General features: G+C 44.7%; 1 protein-coding gene across 1 annotated transcript in view; it reads right to left on the bottom strand.

Moving 5' to 3' along the window:
- The window catches only part of NID1 (nidogen 1), a 102,333-nt gene that overhangs the window by 33,955 nt on the left and 48,336 nt on the right, over positions 1 to 20,042 (bottom strand). Inside the window, exons 6-10 of the mRNA XM_069571596.1 lie at positions 19,699 to 19,950; positions 17,944 to 18,144; positions 15,259 to 15,504; positions 13,355 to 13,498; positions 5,632 to 5,757 (exon numbers count right to left, since the gene is read on the bottom strand). Of these exons, the coding sequence (XP_069427697.1) occupies positions 5,632 to 5,757; positions 13,355 to 13,498; positions 15,259 to 15,504; positions 17,944 to 18,144; positions 19,699 to 19,950 (969 nt within the window). The remainder of the gene's footprint in view (positions 1 to 5,631; positions 5,758 to 13,354; positions 13,499 to 15,258; positions 15,505 to 17,943; positions 18,145 to 19,698; positions 19,951 to 20,042) is intronic.

Here is a 20,042-nt window from a genome sequence, read left to right on the forward strand (position 1 = left end):
GACTTCAAAGCCCGACTCTTTGTGACCCTATGAACTGTAGCCCACCAGGCTGCTCTGTCCATGGGACTCTCCAGGCAAGAATATTGGAGTGGGTAGCCATGCCCTCCTCCAGGGGATCTTCCTGACCCAGGGATCGAACCTGCGTCTCTTACATCTCCTGCACTGGCAGGTGGGTTCTTCACCACTGAGCCACCTGGGAAGCCCGTGGCTCACTAGGTGGGAGGAATATTTATTATGAATGCCAAAGTCAAAGTCATCCATTTCCCACCAAGGAAGGAGAAATAAACTCCCAGGAAGTGAGACAGGGAGAGTGGAATGACTGTGGGGCTCTGGGGAGGGGAGCCCTGGGTTTCAACCAGGTGCATATGAGTCCCCTATGTGACTTTGGATAAATCCTATTAACTTTCCAGAGTTGTACTTTCTTCCTCTGTAGAACAGGAATGACTTCCAGCTTTCCAAGCACAGAGGTCCAGGAGATGGGTTTATTATTTTCTAAAGGGTCCTGATAACAAGACTCCTAGGATGCGGACTCAGGAAGTAGGCATATGGCACAGAGGCTAGACAATCAGACTCCATCTTGTACTCTTGCCTCAAGATGACAGTCAAGGGTTGAGATGAACTAACTAAAAAATGCTTGAAATAATCAAGGAAACTTGAATATGGACTGGGTATTCAATCACGTTAAGAAATTGTTCATTTTGTTAGGTATGGTAACAGCATTGTATTTGTATTTTTAAAATTTGCCCTTATATGTCAGATATATATTATGCATATAATGTGCATAAAAAACTAGTAACTCTAGTTAGATGACATGATATTTGGGGGTTTTCTTTAAAGACTGAAATATACCAGCAAAATACTACGACCCTCCCCAGCAGTAGCAGTAGTAGTAATAGGGATGGAAAAGATCTTCACAACCAAGATAATCACGATGGTGTGATCACTCACCTAGAGCCAGACATCCTGGAATGTGAAGTCAAGTGGGCCTTAGAAAGCATCACTAGAACAAAGCTAGTGGAGGGGATGGAATTCCAGTTGAGCTATTTCAAATCCTGAAAGATGATGCTGTGAAAGTGCTGTACTCAATATGCCAGCAAATTTTGAAGACTCAGCAGTGGCCACAGGACTGGAAAAGGTCAGTTTTCATTCCAATCCCAAAGAAAGCCAATGCCAAAGAATGCTCAAACTACCGCACAATTGCACTCATCTCACACGCTAGTAAAGTAATGCTCAAAATTCTCCAAGTCAGGCTTCAGCAGTACGTGAACCATGAACTTCCAGATATTCAAGCTGGTTTTAGAAAAGGCAGAGGAACCAGAGATCAAATTGCCAACATCCACTGGATCATTGAAAAAGCAAGAGAGTTCCAGAAAAACATCTATTTCTGCTTTATTGACTATGCCAAAGCCTTTGACTGTGTGGATCACAAGAAACTGTGGAAAATTCTGAAAGAGATGGGAATACCAGACCACCTGACCTGCCTTTTGAGAAACCTATATGCAGGTCAGGAAGCAACAGTTAGAACTGGACATGGAACAACAGACTGGTTCCAAATAGGAAAAGGAGTACGTCAAGGCTGTATACTGTCACCCTGCTTATTTAACTAATATGCAGAGTACATCATGAGAAACGCTGGCTGGAAGAAGCACAAGCTGGAATCAAGATTGCTGGGAGAAATATCAATCACCTCAGATATGCAGATGACACCACCCTTATGGTAGAAAATGAAGAGGAACTCAAAAGCCAAGTGAAAGAGAAGAGTGAAAAAGTTGGCTTAAAGCTCAACATTCAGAAAACGAAGATCATGGCATCTGGTCCCATCACTTCATGGCAAATAGATGGGGAAACAGTGGAAACAGTGTCAGACTTTATTTTGGGGGGGCTCCAAAATCACTGCAGATGGTGACTTCAGCCATGAAATTAAAAGACCCTTACTCCTTGAAAGGAAAGTTATGACCAACCTAGACAGCATATTCAAAAGCAGAGATATTACTTTGCCAACAAAGGTCCGTCTAGTCAAGGCTATGGTTTTTCCAGTGGTCAAGTATGGATGTGAGAGTTGGACTGTGAAGAAAGCTGAGTGCCGAAGAATGGATACTTTTGAAGTGTGGTGTTGGAGATGACTCTTGAGAGTCCCTTGGACTGCAAGGAGATCCAACCAGTCCATTCTGAAGGAGATCAGCCCTGGGTGTTCTCTGGAAGGAATGATGCTGAAGCTGAAACTCCAGGACTTTGGCCACCTCATGCGAAGAGTTGACTCATTGGAAAAGACTCTGATGCTGGGAGGGATTGGGGGCAGGAGGAAAAGGGGACGACAGAGGATGAGATGGCTGGATGGCATCACCAACTCGATGGACATGAGTTTGAGTGAACTCTGAAAGATGGTGATGGATAGGGAGGCCTGGCGTGCAGCGGTTCATGGGGTCGCAAAGAGTTGGACACGACTGAGCGACTGAACTGAACTGAACTGAACAAAATGCTTTATAATATGGAAATTGAATAATAGGCACACCAGGGTTCATATGTTTTTCTCTCTACTTCTGTATATGTTTGAAATTATCCATAATAACAATAATTTAAGCCTAAAAAAAAGTCAAGGGCTGAGGTCTAGGAGGTGATTTCTGATGGCTAGTTCAGATACTCCGGGGTTCATAAGGTACTTTAACTTCTGGTTTCATAGTTCTAAGGCCCAGGTCAGAGTACTGGCCCTCACAATGTCATAATAGAACCTTTCCTTCTCTCCAAGGAGGCCCTCAGTGTTTAGATTATCCTGGATACAAGAGAACTCATCTTTTTCCTCAGTGAGTCTTCCCAAGATTAATTCCAGTTTATCCTGCCTCAAGGGCTTCAGGAGAGAGAGTTCTTAACACTGCCAGAGAGCAGGTAAAGAAGAGGATGCTCTTCAAAGGTCTAGGTCCATGAGAGGTTAGCAAAGTACCATATTGGTGGATGAAGGCCCAGCCTGTGGACTTGGCAGCTTAAACTCCTGAAGCTGAAATGTTAACTAACTCCCATGGAATGGAACAGGGATCACTGAAGCAACTCCTATGGGCCAGAGGGTTACTAGATTTTAAATTGCTAAAGCGGTCCAAATTTCTGCCTGGAAAACAGAAAACCAGATTACACAGAACCAACCCAGGGACACACTGTTTCCTTGAACGCCTCTCATCGTCTCACTTCCCATCGTTTCTAACATTCTTCTTTCCTCCAGGGTCCTCTCTTGACCAATTCCTTCAGCTCACAAAATGTGAAAAGGACACTCTTGGAGAATTGGGGTCAAAAAAAGGTAGAAAAAATGTATTCAGACAGAATAACCAGCAAAGGAGTCTCAGTCCTCCTCCATTAAATAGTTGTCATTTAAAGTATGTGAGTGATCACTTCACATGTTGTGTTTGCTCCTGCCTCATTTCATCCCACCCATCATAACAGGGAAGGACCTTGCTACAGCCTAGATGGATGGGTCCTGCTCAGCCATCACCTTCATCTATGCCTCTATTTATTTTATTATTATCTGGGGGGCAGCCAAGCTGTAAGGCTTGTGGTACCTTACTCCTCCAACCAGGGGTTGAAACTGTGCCCCCTGCAGTGGAAGCATGGAGTCTTTTAACCACTGGACCACCAGTTCCCAGGACCCAGTTTTACCAAGGAATTCTGGGACAGTGAAACTGACCACTAAATTATCCAGTGACGAGCCAGAGTATTTTTTTTGCTTTCAGGCAGACTTGGTTTTATCCAGTGAGCCATCACTCTGTGTGGTTAAGTCTCAAAGGAGGCAGTTAAAAGACACAAAAGGCCAAGTAAAATGGAACTGCACAGGGGCTACTGACAGGGAGAAGCACTTGAACTCGATGACCTTCAAGTGGTTTTCATACTTGTTTCTGAGCAATGGGATCCTTTACTCAAACAAAACGTTACTCGGAATTTCATATATAGCAAAATGAAATAGTCTGTCCATGGCTTACTTGTGTCCCTATTGGCAGATCCTGGGGCATCTCTAAGGGCTCCTTGGGACACAGGAAGCCCATGGTCCAGTCTAATCACCTCATTGTACAGGTGACAGAGAAGTTAAGTGTCTTCCTCAAAATCAAAAGCCGAGGAGTAGACATTTGCTTACCACCTGTGTTACACCCTGCTCTAGCCCTTCCATGAGGATGGATGCCAGGAACAGCTGGAAACAGAAACCCAGGACATCATGCCTCACACATGTCTGTCCCAGCATTGTTCATGTCACCACCCAAGGGTTAAAGGATCTGCCACCCAAGTTTGAGCCGAAATGTAATGTAAATGGTACTGCCACAAAAATAGACCTTTGAATCTCCTTCATTGAAAAAAGCAGAGAAAGAAGTTAGGTCAAATTCACAGAAATTGTTCTCAACGGGAAAAAAAAGATAGAGGTAACTTTAGCAGAGCTGAAATCTCAGCTCTGTGCAAAGGGGCCTGGCTGTGTCTCAGTACACAGATGTTTGGGTCATACTCAAAATATGAGAACGGCCTGTTCCCTCCACCCTCAAGACACCACCTCACCCTGGGACCTTGGCAGCCTCTTATGAGTTTCAAGACAGAGCAAACACAAAGCCTGCTAGGGTTTAGTAAACAGCAAGGAAGAGGCAAAGAGATGATTCCTTGATGCAGTGAAAGAGAAATATGTTTTAAATCGGGAATAAACGTTGAGCTCAGATGCCCCCTTCAGCATGCTGCCCTCCAGACCTGGAAATATCCAAGAATCTTTGAACCTGAAAGTCTTGGAAACTACAGGTCAAAGTGCAGCAGTGAGGAAAGGGGGCGAAATTTAAACAATCTGGCTCTTTGCAGTCGGCCCATCATCACCACCATGTGGGATCTTAGTTCCCCGGTCAGGGACTGAACCCAGGGCCTCTGCCTTGGCAGATGCAGTCTTAACCACTGGACCGCCAAGGAAGTCCCCTTAACTTCTAACTTTGATAGGCTATGAAGTTATGCTAGTACTTGTGGTTTGTAAAATGGAAATCCACAAACAGAAAGGCCCCAAATGAGTTTTAGATGCAAACCAAGAAGAATTTAATCAAAGGCAGATAATGACACAAATACCTATAAGGTGTTCCCTCCACATGAATCCCAAGGCCACTGACTATAAGGAGGAACATGTCTAATTGTTTGAATAGCTATTTAAAGAATAATGGAAAGAATTAAAAGGAGTTTTATTAAGAAGAGAATGGTATTACTAGTGCAGACAAATAATACTGCTTATGCCTTGTACCTGTGACTCTCCAGGTAGTCAGAAGAAAGGAACAGAGACTGATTCACCTTTGTAAATGGCTCTCCCCACCAACAAAACCGGGAATCTTCCATCTCAGCCAGGATAATTACTGAGATAATACATTTCACACAGGCACTGACATACATCCTATGAACACTTGTTTTGAAAAGTCACCTACTCACAGACGTAAAGAACAGACTTGTGGTTGCCTGGGGAAGGGAGGTGGGAAAGGGAAGGATTGGGACTTTGGGATTAGCAGATCCAAACTCATGTATAGAATAAACAGCAAGGTCCTGCTGGGTAATGCAGGGAGCTATACTCAGTATCCTGGGATAAACTATAACAGAAAAGAATATGGTAAAAGAACGTAAAAAAAAGTCACGCACAGAACTTACCCACACACGTTCCCGCCTCTGAAAACCGGTAGCCCTCCACACACTCACAGCGGAAGGTTCCTGGGTGGTTATTGCAGACTGCGTGATTGCCACACACCGAGGGCTGCTCTGAACATTCGTCAATATCTAAAGCAAAATTTTGTTTTAAATGCAGACTTAAAAAAAAAAACACCTCTCCCAACATCACTATACATAATAAAATATAAAGTATTTTGGCCTGCAAATGGATCCATTTTAAAACACATTTTTAGTATTCCAAAAGTATCGCTAAATATTTTCTTCTGTGAATAACTGGAGATAGTGATCCCAAGGCCCTCCTCATAAATAAAACTGTGCTTCTTCCACCCCCCCCCGACCCTTCCCACCTTCCATCTCCTGGAGTTAGTTGTTGACCCAGGGACCACTAACATCAGATGGGCACATCTGTGTTAGAAAGATGTGCAGACAAGTCTCCCGACTCTGAACAAGGTTCCTAAGCTACTAACTGTAATTAAATATGCTCTGGTGGTGCTAGTGGTAAAGAACCAGCCTTCAATGCAGGAGACATAAGAGATGCAGGTTCAGTCCTTGGGTGGGGAAGATCCCCTGGAAGAAGGCATGTAGTTTTGCATGGAGAATCCCATGGACAGAGGAGTCTGGTGGGCTACAGTTCATGAGGTTGCAAAGAGTCAGACATGACTGATCACGCATGTGCCACCATCCTGAGTTTAATGCACTAAAAGGCAAACCATTAACTCATAAGATTAAAAGTGATGTTCTCTCATAGGACAATTCTGTGGTCATCAAGTGGCGTGACGGGAACAAAGAAACACACATTTCAAAGCTGAACACATACATACATATACATGTGTGAGTCGCTCAGTCGTGTCCGACTCTTTGTGACCCCGTGGACTGTAGCCCGCCAGGCTCCTCTGTCCATGGGATTCTCCATGCAAAACTACATGCCTTCTTCCAGGGGATCTTCCCCACCCAAGGACTGAACCTGCATCTCTTATGTCTCCTGTCCGTGGAACTCTCCAGGCAAGAATACTGGAGCTGAACACGGCTAGGTTCAAATCCTGCCTCCTTTGGTGACTAGCTTGTGTGGTCCTGGAGAAGCTGCCAAACTACTCTGCCTCAGTTTCCCTGTTAGTAACTACATACAATACTATTCATCTTGAGAAGTCCTTCTGAAGATTATAGAAAATAGATGCAAGCCTAACGTGCTCAAGAAATGTACCTATTGGGACTTGCCTAGTGGTCCACTGGTTAAGATTTCACGCTTCCAGTGCAGAGGCATGGGTTCGATCCCTGGTTGGAAAACTAAGATTTCTCATGTCATGTGGTATGGCCAAAAAAAGAAAAAAAATAAAAAATAAAAGAAATGTGCCTATTATTAAGTATAATACCTATGCCACCAGCACGGGGCTGTTCCATTTCTAGAAACACAGCCCGTGGATGGCCACGGCATCGGGAGGCCAGTCTGTAGTCACCACTACAGTGAGGCTGGTTGGCCCAGACGAAAATCAAGCTGAGCTGTCATCACCTCGGTTACCTGCCCACTGATGATCTGAAATAAACACAGTCACACAAGATCCCTCTGTGCCAACATCATTCTCAGGGTGTAGTTACTTCTGGCATTTTTCAAATTCTTGGAGATGTGTGTGAGGAAGATTTTGTAATGGCTGAGGCCACACAACTCCCCTCGCCTCTCAGCCTCCCCTCCTCAATTCCAGAACATGAATCTTGCTCGTGCATCCACCTCCAATGGCCTGTCTAGCCAGTCTCTTTCCTGATGAGGCAAAAGTCCTGCTGGCTTATTAGACAATGTCACACAACGCAAGCATTTTTGCCACTTCAGCCCCATAGTTGGACCTACACTCAGACAAAAACACAAACCAAATGGCATTCAGCTTTTTGAAACTATACTGCAACGTACATTTCTGTGACATGCTTAAGATATAAAATCTCATATCACTTATATGTGGAATCTAAACTATGGCACAAATGAACCTATCCACAAAACAGATCAAACCAGTCCATCCTAAAGGAAATCAATCCTGAATATTCACTGAAAGGACTGATGCTGACGCTGACGCTCCAGTACTCTGGCCACCTGATGTGAACAGCCGACTCACTGAAAAAGACTCTGATGCTGGGAAAGATTGAGGGCAGGAAGAAAAGGAGGCGACAGAGGATGAGATGGTTGGATGGCATCACTGACTCAATGGACATGGGTTTGAGCAAACTCCAGGAGATGGTGAAGGACAGGGAAACCTGGTGTGCTGCAGACCATTGGGTTACAAAGAGTTGGACACGACTTAACAACTGAACAACAACAAACCTGAAACTGACTCAAAGACAAAGAGCTGACTTGTGGTTGCCAGGAGGCAGGGTGGGAGGAATGGACTGGGAGTCTCGGTTTGGTACATGCAAACTATTACATTTAGAATGGATAAAAACCAAGGTCCTAGTGTATAGCACAGGAAACTACATTCAATATCCTGAGATAAACCATAATGGAAAAGAATATTAAAGAAAGCAAAGTATATGTGTGTATAACTGAGTTCTTTACCGAATAGCAGAGATTGGCACAACACTGTGAGTCAACTATACTTCAATTAAAAAAAAAAAAGCTACAAGATGTCAGACCAGGGGACAAGTCCAAGCACTGCTGGAAGGTTACAGAACAAAGCCCCACCGAAGCCCCCTTTTAAGAAGCTGGAGCTGGGCTGGGGTAGAGGGATATTCAGCAAGTGTGGCTTCCCAGGTCTATCCACCAGCTGCTGCCTCAGCAACGTGGGAGGAAAAGCTCATTCTGGCTTCACTGTCTGCACTGCAGCTCTCAGAAGACTCCCCCCCCCCTCACCATGCAGACTGCAGGGCTCCACAGCCGAGACTGAGCTGCCAGAGCGCAGAGGAGCAGTTTTCAATCACAGGGACAGAACAGAATCACCAGGGGAAATTTTCCAAGCTTCACTCCCCCCCGGAAGGTTTCTTAAAATCACTTATTTATTTGGCTGTGCTGGGTCTTAGTTGTGGCATGTGCGATCTTTAGTTGCAGTATGTGAGAGCCTTAGTTCCTTGACCAGGGATGAAACTCAGCCTCCCTGCACTGGGGGTGCAGAGTCTTATCCACTGGATCACCAGGGAAGCCTGCCACTGGAAGGTTTATGGAAAGGGAGACTGCATGTTTCAAGAAAGCTTCTTAGGTGCTTGGAAGGATGTTCTCTGGCAGGCCCTACTGGGGGAACCACTGGCAAATAGGATCTGGGGGCTCCTGGGATGAGCGAGAGAATGGTCCCCCAGCATTCCCACCTCCATGCAGGTCTACACATTAAAGCCAAGCTGGGTGATGCCTTTTTTTTTTTTTTTAAACAAAAAAAACCCTAGCAATCTCCCTGCTGATATCTGACGGTCATTATAGTTTGGAAGTTCTCTGAATGCCTGATTGAAACCCTCTCTTCTGTAAATGGAGGCTAGGACTCTAATCCCTTCTCCAGTAGAGACAATGAACTAGTAATAACCGTTCTTTGTAGAACATCATGATACCTCCTTGAAGATTATTGTTCTTGTGTGTGTGTGTGTGTGTGTGTGTGTGTGCATATGCTCTCAGTAGTGTCCAGCTCTTTGCAACCCTGTGGACTATAGCCAACAGGCTCCTCTGTCCATGGAATTTTCCAGACAAGAAAACTGGAGTGGGTTGCCATTTCCTACTCCAGGGATCTTCCTGACTCAGGAATGGAACCTGCGTCTCTTCTGCCTCCTGGATTGACAGGCGGGTTCCTTACCACTGAGCCACCCGGGAAGCCCATTACTGTTCTTACTGGTCAATATCTGGACAACATTTTCTCTAGGAAGAGATTTCCTCTCAAATAAATCATTCCCTAACCCAACAGGAAGATCCTGAATTATTCTTGTAATCACTGCTTCCATTTTGACTTTTTATCTGAGTGGCTACTTTTCACATATTTTCAAAAACTCCAACAAATAAGTTTCTCCAGTGTGTCCTCCTCATAAATGCCAGGCTCTGGGAGGAGAATCATCTCAGGACAGATTTGTTAAATGCCTTGAGTGCACTCAAAATTACTCAATGGGAGGTTGTCCAAAACTTTCTTCTACAGCCTCCCAACTGAGAAATACAGGGAAGTCATCCTACCAGGCACCAGCACTCTGATTCAACTGGAAATCTTCTCCAAATTACCCTGAACGGTCACCCTACAGTGTCCAACCAACCCCATCCTTGTTCTGGATGTCATCTATCATTATATCAAGGCGACACACGCTGAATGACAAAGGCTCATCCTCATTCTTCTCTTCTGAGGCACTTTCCAGGTCAAAATAATATGTGAAGTGATCTGCTTAATGCAATTTCCTACCAACAGCCTGGTGTCTCAGTGCATTAATACTACGAGGCTTATTCTCGTGACCCGGAACAAACAGTAGCAGGACTAGGAACAGACCCACATTCCATGGTGCAAATCTGCCACGTTGAGGGCTAATCACAGGGCAAAACCAAGTACACATGCCTTCGTGGGCAAGGACATAAGAAGGGTTTCCAGGACAGCAACACATCAATCCATAAAGCATGGCTGGTGGTGCCTTGGGAGATGAAGCAGCCAGCCAAAGCAGGATTAGCCAAAGCTTACGGCTTCAGCGAGGCGGGCCCAGCGACCCACTCCAGTATTCCTGCCTGGAGACTCCCTTGGACAGAGGAGCCTGGTGGGCTACAGTCCCTAGGGTCGCAAAGAGCTGGACACGACTGGAGCCACTAAGCACTCATGCACGTATGGCTTCAGCAGTTGGAGAAGATGGCTCCACGTTTTATTAACGTTCAATTTGCTTAGGAAGCTGAAGCTGGGCTGCATAAAGACTACAGAGCTGCAGGCTTCTGCTGGAGAAGTGGGGTCGCCCCATCTCTATGTGTTGTCTGGCAGGGCTCTGCTCGCATACACATGGGATCATGCTGCTCTAAACCGGCCTGAGCCAATTCAGCCATTCAAGACTGGTGGGCTCTCTGGGGAAATACTGGGAAACTCTGAAGATCAGAGGTGAGTAGGAACTATGTCCCTTACGCAGTGGTACGTTACAAGGGAAACAAGTCTCAGACTGAATTTTATCACACGGACAAAGTTATCAGCAAGCTGGCTGAACAACCGTACAAGCTGTTCCCGTAAGCCTAGTTTCTGTTCTTCATCCTTTCAGACGTTCCAGTGAACACCATTCGTAAATTTCACTCTGAAGCAAATGCAGCATGATCAGCTAACTTTCACATTAAATTAGCACACTATAGCTGCCATTAATTGAAGGCATTCAGTGGATTCAATTCAGTGGATTCCAGATCAGAGGCATCATTCCCATACTCCAAATTCTGCTGGGCTCCCCAGATTATTTTGGCTACAGTCATTCAAGCGGGCTGCTCATCATTCTAACCAAACAGATACGTGCACACTACCCATTTCACTAGGGAAGCTTACCTCTAGCATTCCTTACATTTGTTGGTGAGCCTACCGTGGCAGGTTAAGGAAGCATTCGACATGTGGGTTTTTGGCCATAAAGCTCAGCTTGTGGGATCTTAGTCCCCCAGTCAGGGATCAAACCTGTGCCCCTTGCAGTAGGAGCTCAGAGTCCTAACCACTGGACCACCAGGGCATTCCTAGCGTTTGGTATTCTTATGCTAGTTGCATCTGTGTGGATTTTTCATCGAGACAGGAGTAAACTAACTGTCTTTTGGTGGCGAATTAAACTTTAGTAACAAACATAAATATCAAGCTGTTTACATGAAAGTATTCAAAGTGCAATTATAAGTAATAAGTATTATACAATGAAGACAGTGGAATAGAGACACTTGAGTCAGTTACTCAAGGTCCAACATTCTAATATCCTTGGTTCAAGTTTCTCATCTGTAAAAACAGGAGTAAACTTCCCACCCATTAGGGTGGCTGCTATCAAAAAAACAAAACAAGTGTTGGCAAGGATGTGCAGAAATTGCAGCCCTTGCGTACTGGTGGTGGGATATAAAATGATGCAGCTGCTGTGGAAAACAACGTGACGGTTCTTCAAAAAAGTCAAACACAGAATTGATGTGATCCAGCAATTCTACATCTGGGTATATCCCCAGAAGAGTTGAAAGCAGAGTCTTAAACAGATATTTGTACCCCCATGTTCACAGCAGAAATATTCACAAGAGCCCAAGAAGTGAAGCAACCCAACTGTCCACAGACAAATGAATGGTTTTTGTAAAAAAGGAATATATGCATCCCACGGACTATTTCTCAGTTTTAAAAAGGAGGGAAGGGGGGAAGAGGGAAGGGACAAACTGGAAGATCAGGATAACACAAACTTACTACTATATATAAAATAGATAACTAATAAGGGCCTACTGTTTCGCACAGGGAACCCTACTCAACACTCTGTAATGGCCTATAAGGGCAAAGAATCTAAAAAAGAGTAGATATATGTATATGTATAACATATTCACTTTGCTATACAGCTGAAACTAATACCACATTGTAAATCGACTATAGTCCAATAAATTTTTTTTTTTAAAGTAAGGAAATTGTGACACAGGCTACAATATGTATGAACCTTGAGGATATGATGCTATGTGAAACAAGCCAGTCACAAAAGGACAAATAGTGCATGATTCCACTTACATGAGTTGCCTAGAGTCCTGGAATTGGTAGAAAGTAGAATGGTGGTTGCCAGGGGCTGGGGCCAGGGGCTATGGAAAGTCATTATTTAATGGCAATACGGTTTCGATTTTGCAAATGAAGAGATCTGGACATGGACGGAGGTGATGGTCACACAACAATGTGAAAGTACTTAATGCCACTGAACTGTACGCTTAGGAATGGTTAGAATGATCCATTTTATGTTACGTGCATTTTACCACAATTAAAAATGATTTTTAAAAGACAGAAATGAAAACATCTATCTCATCAGAGTTGCTGAATTAGATGAGATGGTGTTTGTAAAGCGCCTAACACAACAATGTTACTAACAGTTCTGGTTACATGCTAAGTCACTTCAGTCATGTCAGACTCTTTCTGACCTCATGGGCTACAGCCCACCAGGCTCCTCTGTCACTGGAATTTTCCAGACAAGCATACAGGAGTGGGTTGCCATTGCCTACTCCATATGGTCGTATTATGGAGAAGGCAATGGCACCCCACTCCAGTACTCTTGCCTGGAAACTCCCATGGACGGAGGAGCCTGGTGGGCTGCAGTCCATGGGGTCGCTGAGAGTTGGACATGACTCAGTGACTTCACTTTCACTTTTCACTTTCATGCATTGGAGAAGGAAATGGCAACCCACTCCAGTGTTCTTGCCTGGAGAATTCCAGGGACGGGGGAGCCTGGTGGGCTGCCGTCTATGGGGTCGCACAGAGTCGGACACAACTGAAGCGACTTAGCAGCAGCAGCAGCAGCATGGTCATATTATGTGTAGTTATTAGCAGCCCTGACTTTCTCTTTCCTTTAAACCTGAGTATTCTCAAGATGAAGTGCTGTATGGCCTTATAAATTCTGCTCTGCTGCTTAGAGTCAGGGCATCTGATCAGATGATGAAGGGGCCAGGACCCTTAACATCGTGGGGAAACACTGAGTGTGGGGCTTAAACAACTCAGCATGCCCATCAGTATTTATCTCCCCTGTGTTTCCTTGCCTCTCCCAGCTCTCTGCTTTACAGTATCTGTTTGCCCCCTGCAAACCTCCCCACACACGTCAGAGTGAATGGCTGTACCGTAGCAGGTCCGTCCGTCTCCTCGGAAGCCAATGGAGCACTCGCAGGTGAACTGGGTCCCTGGGCCGGGGCGACAGGCCGCGTTGGCGTCACACCCATGACTGCCAATGTAGCAAGGATTCTGAAGGGCGTCAGGGGAGCCATCTGCGAAGGCGGAGACATTGAAACCACATGAGGACTCAGAAACGCTTACAGGTTACCTCTTCCCCCAGAAAGCAGGACAGGACTGATGACCAGGAAACCTGCCGACTCCTGCTCACTTGAAGTGGGATCAGCAAACTACATCCCTTTGGACTCATGTCTGTTTTCATAAAGTTTTATTGGAAACCGGCCACTGCATTTACTGGCAAGTGGTCTGTGGCTGTTTTTGTGCTACAGTGGTAGAACTGCACTCATGACAGAAACTGCATGATGAGCAGAGCCTCCAATATTTGCTGTTTGGCCCTTTAAGAAAAAAACATGCCAACCCCTGATGCCTGGCGCTACAGCGGTCAAAGAAGGGCGAGAAACACCTGTCCTCTTCTGGTGTATGGAGAGCCAAGGGCCAATCTGACCAGCTGGAGAAGTGACCTTTTGGAGGGAGAACCAAAAATAACTGAGATAGAGGAACACCACACCCAGACACCAAATATACAGAACCTCCAGAGCTTAAAGATTTGGACTATGTGAGACCTTGAGGCTGGGCGGTCACACTAGCTCCAGCTTCTTCCACAACCAGAAGCACCCTAGACCAGACCCCAGCTCCACGTTGTGCTGTCCCAGGGCAGAGAGCTCACCGTAGGCTCTGGGCCTGACTTTTAGCAGATTTGATTTGGATTTCCCCAAGCCCTGAGCACACATTCTTTTCACAGTTGAGTGTCAGAATTTTTAAAAATAGGCACATGAAAAGATGCTCAATATCACTAATGATTAGGTAAATGCAAATAAAAACTACAAGGGGTACTACCTTTCACCAGTCAGAATGGCCATCATTAAAAAGTCTACACATAACAATGCTGGAGAGAGTGTGGAGAAAATGGAACCCTCCTGCACTGTGGCGGGAATGTAAATTTGTGTAGCTACTACGGAAAATGGTATGGAGGTTCTTAAAAAAGCTAAAAACCAGAGTTGCAATATGATCCAGCAATCCCACTCCGGAGCATATATCCAGACAAAACTACAAGAAGATAGATGTCCCTATGTTCATAGCAGCACTATTCACAACAGCCAAGACAGGGAGGAACCCGAACGCCCATTGACAGATGAATGGGTAAAGATGTGATACACAGATACAACAGAACATTACTCAGCCATAAGAGGGAAAAAGGAATGAAATAATGCCATTTTGCAGCTACAAGGATGAACCTAGAGACTACCATACTAAGTGAAGAAGTCAGAAATGTTATCATTTCTATGTGTGACCTAAAACACGACACAAATCAACTTATTTACAAAACAGAAACAGACTCACAGATATAGACAACAGACCTGTGTTGTCAAGTGGTGAGGGCAGGGGTCGGGGAGAAGGGGAGGGTAGGACTGGGGAGTTTGGGATTAGCAGATACAGACTATTACATACAGAATGGTATAGAACGGATAGAGAACAAGGCCCTACTGTATAGCACAGGGAACTATATTCAATATCCTGTAATAAAGCATAATGGAAAAGAGTAAAAAATAAATACATAAATAGAAATAAACGCACGGTTGCAGGCAGATGCAGCCCTTGAATGATCTACTCGTTACCTTAGGTTTTCTAAGAATCATAGATGAGAAGATGTTTATTTTTGTCAGGAGGTATTTTAGCATGACTTTCTTCTTACCAAGAACAAGAGATGAAGAACAACACGTCAAAAACACAGAGAGGGCCATGCAAGTGGACATACACACACACACAATGCCCAGTCTGAGCCGCCACCTCTTACCCCTCACAGGACCAATGGAGTTGCTGAGAGCATAGCGCAGGATCCTCTCCTCCTGGTTGTACAGGACAAACACGCTGTCCACAGAGAGCTGCTGGGTGCTGGGCAGGACCGGCCGGGAGTCGTCGTGGACGCACTCCTGGAAGGTGATGGTCTGGCGCCACTGGTAAGTGTGGACGTGCGAAGAGGCAGTGCCATGTTGCTCGGGCTCCGTCACCGTGTACTCCCGGGTGGAGGATGATGTGATCACTGGATGTGGGCGGCAAGCAGGGAGACAGGGGAGAGAGCTTGAGGATGCAAGAAGCTTAGGACATGAAAATCATCAGCAGGGCTTCCCTGGCAGCTCAGTGGTAAAGGATCTGCCTGCCAATGCAGGGGACACGGGTTCGATCCCTGGTCCGGGAAGATACCACATGCTGTGGAGCAGCTAAACCCCTGCGCCGAAACTATTAAGCTGGTGCTCTAGAGCCCAGGAGCTGCAACTACTGAAACCCTGGGACCGTAGAGCTGGTGTTCCATAACAAGCGAAGCCACTGCGATGAGAAGCCTGCCCACCACAACTAGAGAGCAGCCCCCACTGGCAGAAACTAGAGGAAAAGCCTGACCAGAAACGAAGACCCAGCAAAACCCAAAATAAATAAGTAAAATAATCAGCAGTATTCTCTGCTCATAATGTGGCCAGATGAGAGGTCAGATGGAACAGGATAAATAAGACCATTTATTTCCGTGTTGAGATTCATTCTGCTACCTAGATTTCCTATTATTGCTGTTATTTGCATTAGGAATATTTATTGCTTTTTCTCATCAAGTGTTTCTCTGTAAGTTCCTTAGTCAACCCAGGGACTAAGGCCTGATGGAAAGAGCACCAGCTTGGAAAGAGATATGCGAGAATTCACAACTTGTACCTTCATTCACAAGGAGTATGATCACAGACCAGTTACTAACTTCTTTACCCTGTTTCCTTTACAACATGGACTGGGGTAAGGATGAGATAATGCATACAGAATTTCTGGAATCAAGCAGGCTAATACTCTATAAGACAAACTACCATTTATGGAGCATTGACCACGTGACAAGCAGAGTGCTAACTGCTTTCTATGGGTTATCTCACTTAGGATTCAACAAACAGTGGCTGCTATAAATAACCCTAGATTAAAGGGTTCTCTGATGTATAAAAATGAGACATTAATAGGTTTCAGTAGCCAATTTCTATAAATTACTAAAGAGCTGTGAGCAAATCTCAACAGAGAGACAGTCTTCCCTACTCAGAAGAGAGCTAGTTTACTTTTGGCCCATGCAGTGAAAAATCTTGACTTCCTATTTAAAACAAAGAAGTACAAAAGGCTCTTTATATTTGTGTGCTCTGCTGTAGTTGGTAATAAAAGCCAGAGGATAAATAAAAGATTGATGTAAGCTGCCTCTTGTCCAGCTCCCATGTGCTGGACTGCCAGAAACACCATCTGGTCACAGCCTGACTTGCAGGTGGGGTCCTCCTGATACTCCTCCCACCTCCTACCCACCCTCTCATTTTCCCCAGGAGAGCCCGAGCAGGCCACGAAGTCATGTTAACTGGTACAACCCTTCTAGATGGCAATTTAATAACAGACTTTAAAGAGTTTCCTTTGACTCATCGCTTCGATTTCTAGGAATTCGGTCAGAAAAGAATCAGAAATTTGGTCAAGGTGTATGATGAAGATGGACACTGCAACTCATGGAGACAAGGAAAAATTGGAAATAATGTAAGCTTTGGAAAAGAGAATGGTTTAAATTGATAGCCATACAATAAAATGGTATAGAGTCATTATAAAGTGTTTGCAAAGCCTATTTAATGGAACTATCAAGCTGTCATGATTTGACCTAACCGGAAAAGTGAACGTACAATAATGTGGTATGATTGCAGTTTAAATTGAAACTATATACTTGACTGTAGAGTGTATAATAGTATTGCATCAATGTTAAACTTCCTGATTTTGATGGTTGTACTGGGACCATGAGAGAATATTCTTGTCATTAGAAAAAAACATGTGAAATATTGTAAAATATTTAGGAGACGCAGGATCACAGCATCTACAACTTCCTCTCTCTTATATATAAGGAAGGGAGGGAACAACTAAGAGAATGTAACAAAATGTTAACAATTGGTGAAGCTGGGGAAATGACATGTGGCTACTGTGCTATTTTCAACTTTCTGTAAATTTGAAATAAAAAGTTTAAAAGCTACGTTTAGATATATAATACAATTATTTTATTCTGAAATTATATAATATGATGAGCTATTTATGTTGGGCTAGTATCCATGTTGATATATATGTGAATATATGTGTAATATACATATGTTGGGATTTTTTTTATATATAAAGAGAAGTATATGATTTTTCATATATAAGGATAGAATATGTGTTGATACGTAAATATATATGTGAGGTATATATACGTTGGGATATATTTTACATATAAGGAAAAGGCTGAAAGAAATACACTTAATTTAATAATCGTGTCCTGGTTTTAGGTGTGTGGTTATGCTTATTTTCTTTTCTGCACTAAAGTCTCTCCAATGAGCATGCTCAATGTCTGCAATTAAGGGAAGGCGATCTGAATAAGGTGACCCCTGCGTTTCCCTTTCTGGAGGCCAGGAGACAGCTCGTGTGCAGCACTGCCCTGGGACGCTGGATGCGGGACGAGGCTCACCCTGCCGCGAGTAGTGGTAGAGCTCCGTGTAGGGTTCGATGTGCACTGAGGAGCCAAAGGCGATCTGGGGCACGCGGCCCTCCAGCTCCGTGTCGATGGTCAGGTGTCCGTGCTCATCAATGCCGCTGAACTGCTGCTTAATGGTCAGCTTGTCCGGGTGCCCCACGAAGGTCACCTCAGCCTGGCGGGTGAACTCCCCCCCTGCAAAGCAAGCTCAGTCTGTCACTTTGCTGTCAAAGAAGTCACATTCATGCCTGCCCGGACTCATGGAGGGGACAGGTTCACAGCTCCTCTACAGACGCTTTAGTCTGGTGAGTAGAAATAGGGCCGGTGATGTCAAGGAAAGGGCCATCCTCCCAGCCCAACTCAGTCACGCACAAGAAACAAAAGCCATTTCCCATCCGAAAACCAGCATCTGAGACGGGTGGGCTCAGGATTTGTGCTGGAAAAAGCAGGGAATTGGGGTTTGTGCCCAGTACTGGTTGGGTGAATTTGAATGAGTTACTTAAACCCACTGAGCCTCCATTTCCTGATGATGAAAATGGTGAACAATATCTATCTTGCGGAAATTAGATAAGTATGTTAAAAAGTGCTCTGCCAAACGTCATGTGCTCTAAGACATCAGCTAGGGGATGACTATTGTTCACAGCTAAGCCCTGGCCAGGGCAAACCATCACCAAGTCCACACCATCCTAGGAGCACATACCATGGGCGCTGGCTCGGGACCTCCCCTTGGTCTATGCAGGGCAGCAGCCCCAGACAAGCAGGAAAAAAATATTCCACCTTCTTCCAGCTTCCTCCCTTTTCCACGTTTGCAGTCTCCCCTGATAGCATGGCTGGCAGCTATGTCATGATATGTGAAAATTATATGAAATTTACCTTTCAGTGCCCATGAATAATTTCACTGGAACACAGGCATGCTCATTCATTTGTGTATTATCTATGCCTGGTTTCAACTGATAACAACAGAGCTGAATAGCTGCAACAGAGAACGAAGAGCCCAAAATATTTAGGCAAAGCTTAAAATATTTATTCTCTGGCCCTTTGCAGAAAAAGTCTGACAACTGCTTTACAGTCCCCAGGTCCAGGCAGATATCCTGCTGATAACACATGTTCTAAGGCAGTTAAGAAGGACTACTGTAGAAACAAATATTTGCTGTTGTAGGGAATTTGTAAAGATTACCTTTGCCTCCCTGAAGTTGATGTAAGTTACAATGTAACTTCAATTTAAATCAACCCATATACAAAGCATCACCAATATGAAATTGCTCCCTGATCACAGTGCAATTCTAGATAGTCTTGGGTAACGTATTGTTGTTGTTCAGTCGCTCAGTCGTGTCCAACTCTTTGTGACCCCATGAAATGCAGCAAGCCTGGCTTCTCTGTCCTTCACTATCTCCCAGAGTTTGCTCCAACTTATGCCCATTGATGTCATCTAGCCATCTCATCATCTCTCGCCCCCTTCTCCTCTTGCCCTCAATCTTTCCCAGCACCAGATTCTTTTCCAATGAGTTGGTTCTTCGCGTTAAGTGGCCAAAGTAATGGAACTTCAGCATCAGTCCTCCCAATGAATATTCAGGAGTGATTTCCTTTAGGATTGACTGGTCTGATCTCCTTGTATACTAATGAAAAACTTGATGATTTTACCCCAACACCTTATTTCCAGAGCCACAAAATACTTATTTGTAACTTATTTTCAGACACATAGAGTTCCCTTTCCATTCAACCCAGCCCATTAATTTTAAGGTCAATTACCTGTGATGCTGAAGCCATTCTTGAATCCATCTTGCTCCACTGCAAACATCCATCCAATGATGCCTCCAATAGGGGCCAGAGGGAGCAGAGAGTACCCGACAGTCTCAGGAATGGTGCTGATGGCTGTGTAGGACCGCCCATGGTTCATCACCACGTAAGAATGGAGGTCAGTATTCTCAAAGACAATGGGAACCTGGCTGTCCCCAACAAAGATCCTCCCTTTCACCTTGCCGTTAACTCGCTGCGGGGAACCTGAACGAGAAACAAAGAAAGAAGCCAGCCCTTCAGAATAGAATAGTGTGTCTGGTGGGCTCCGTACCCGTAAAGCAAAGAGCCCCACAGTG

This window comes from Ovis canadensis, chromosome 25 (genome assembly GCF_042477335.2).
Source record: "Ovis canadensis isolate MfBH-ARS-UI-01 breed Bighorn chromosome 25, ARS-UI_OviCan_v2, whole genome shotgun sequence".
Lineage (NCBI taxonomy): Eukaryota > Metazoa > Chordata > Mammalia > Artiodactyla > Bovidae > Ovis > Ovis canadensis.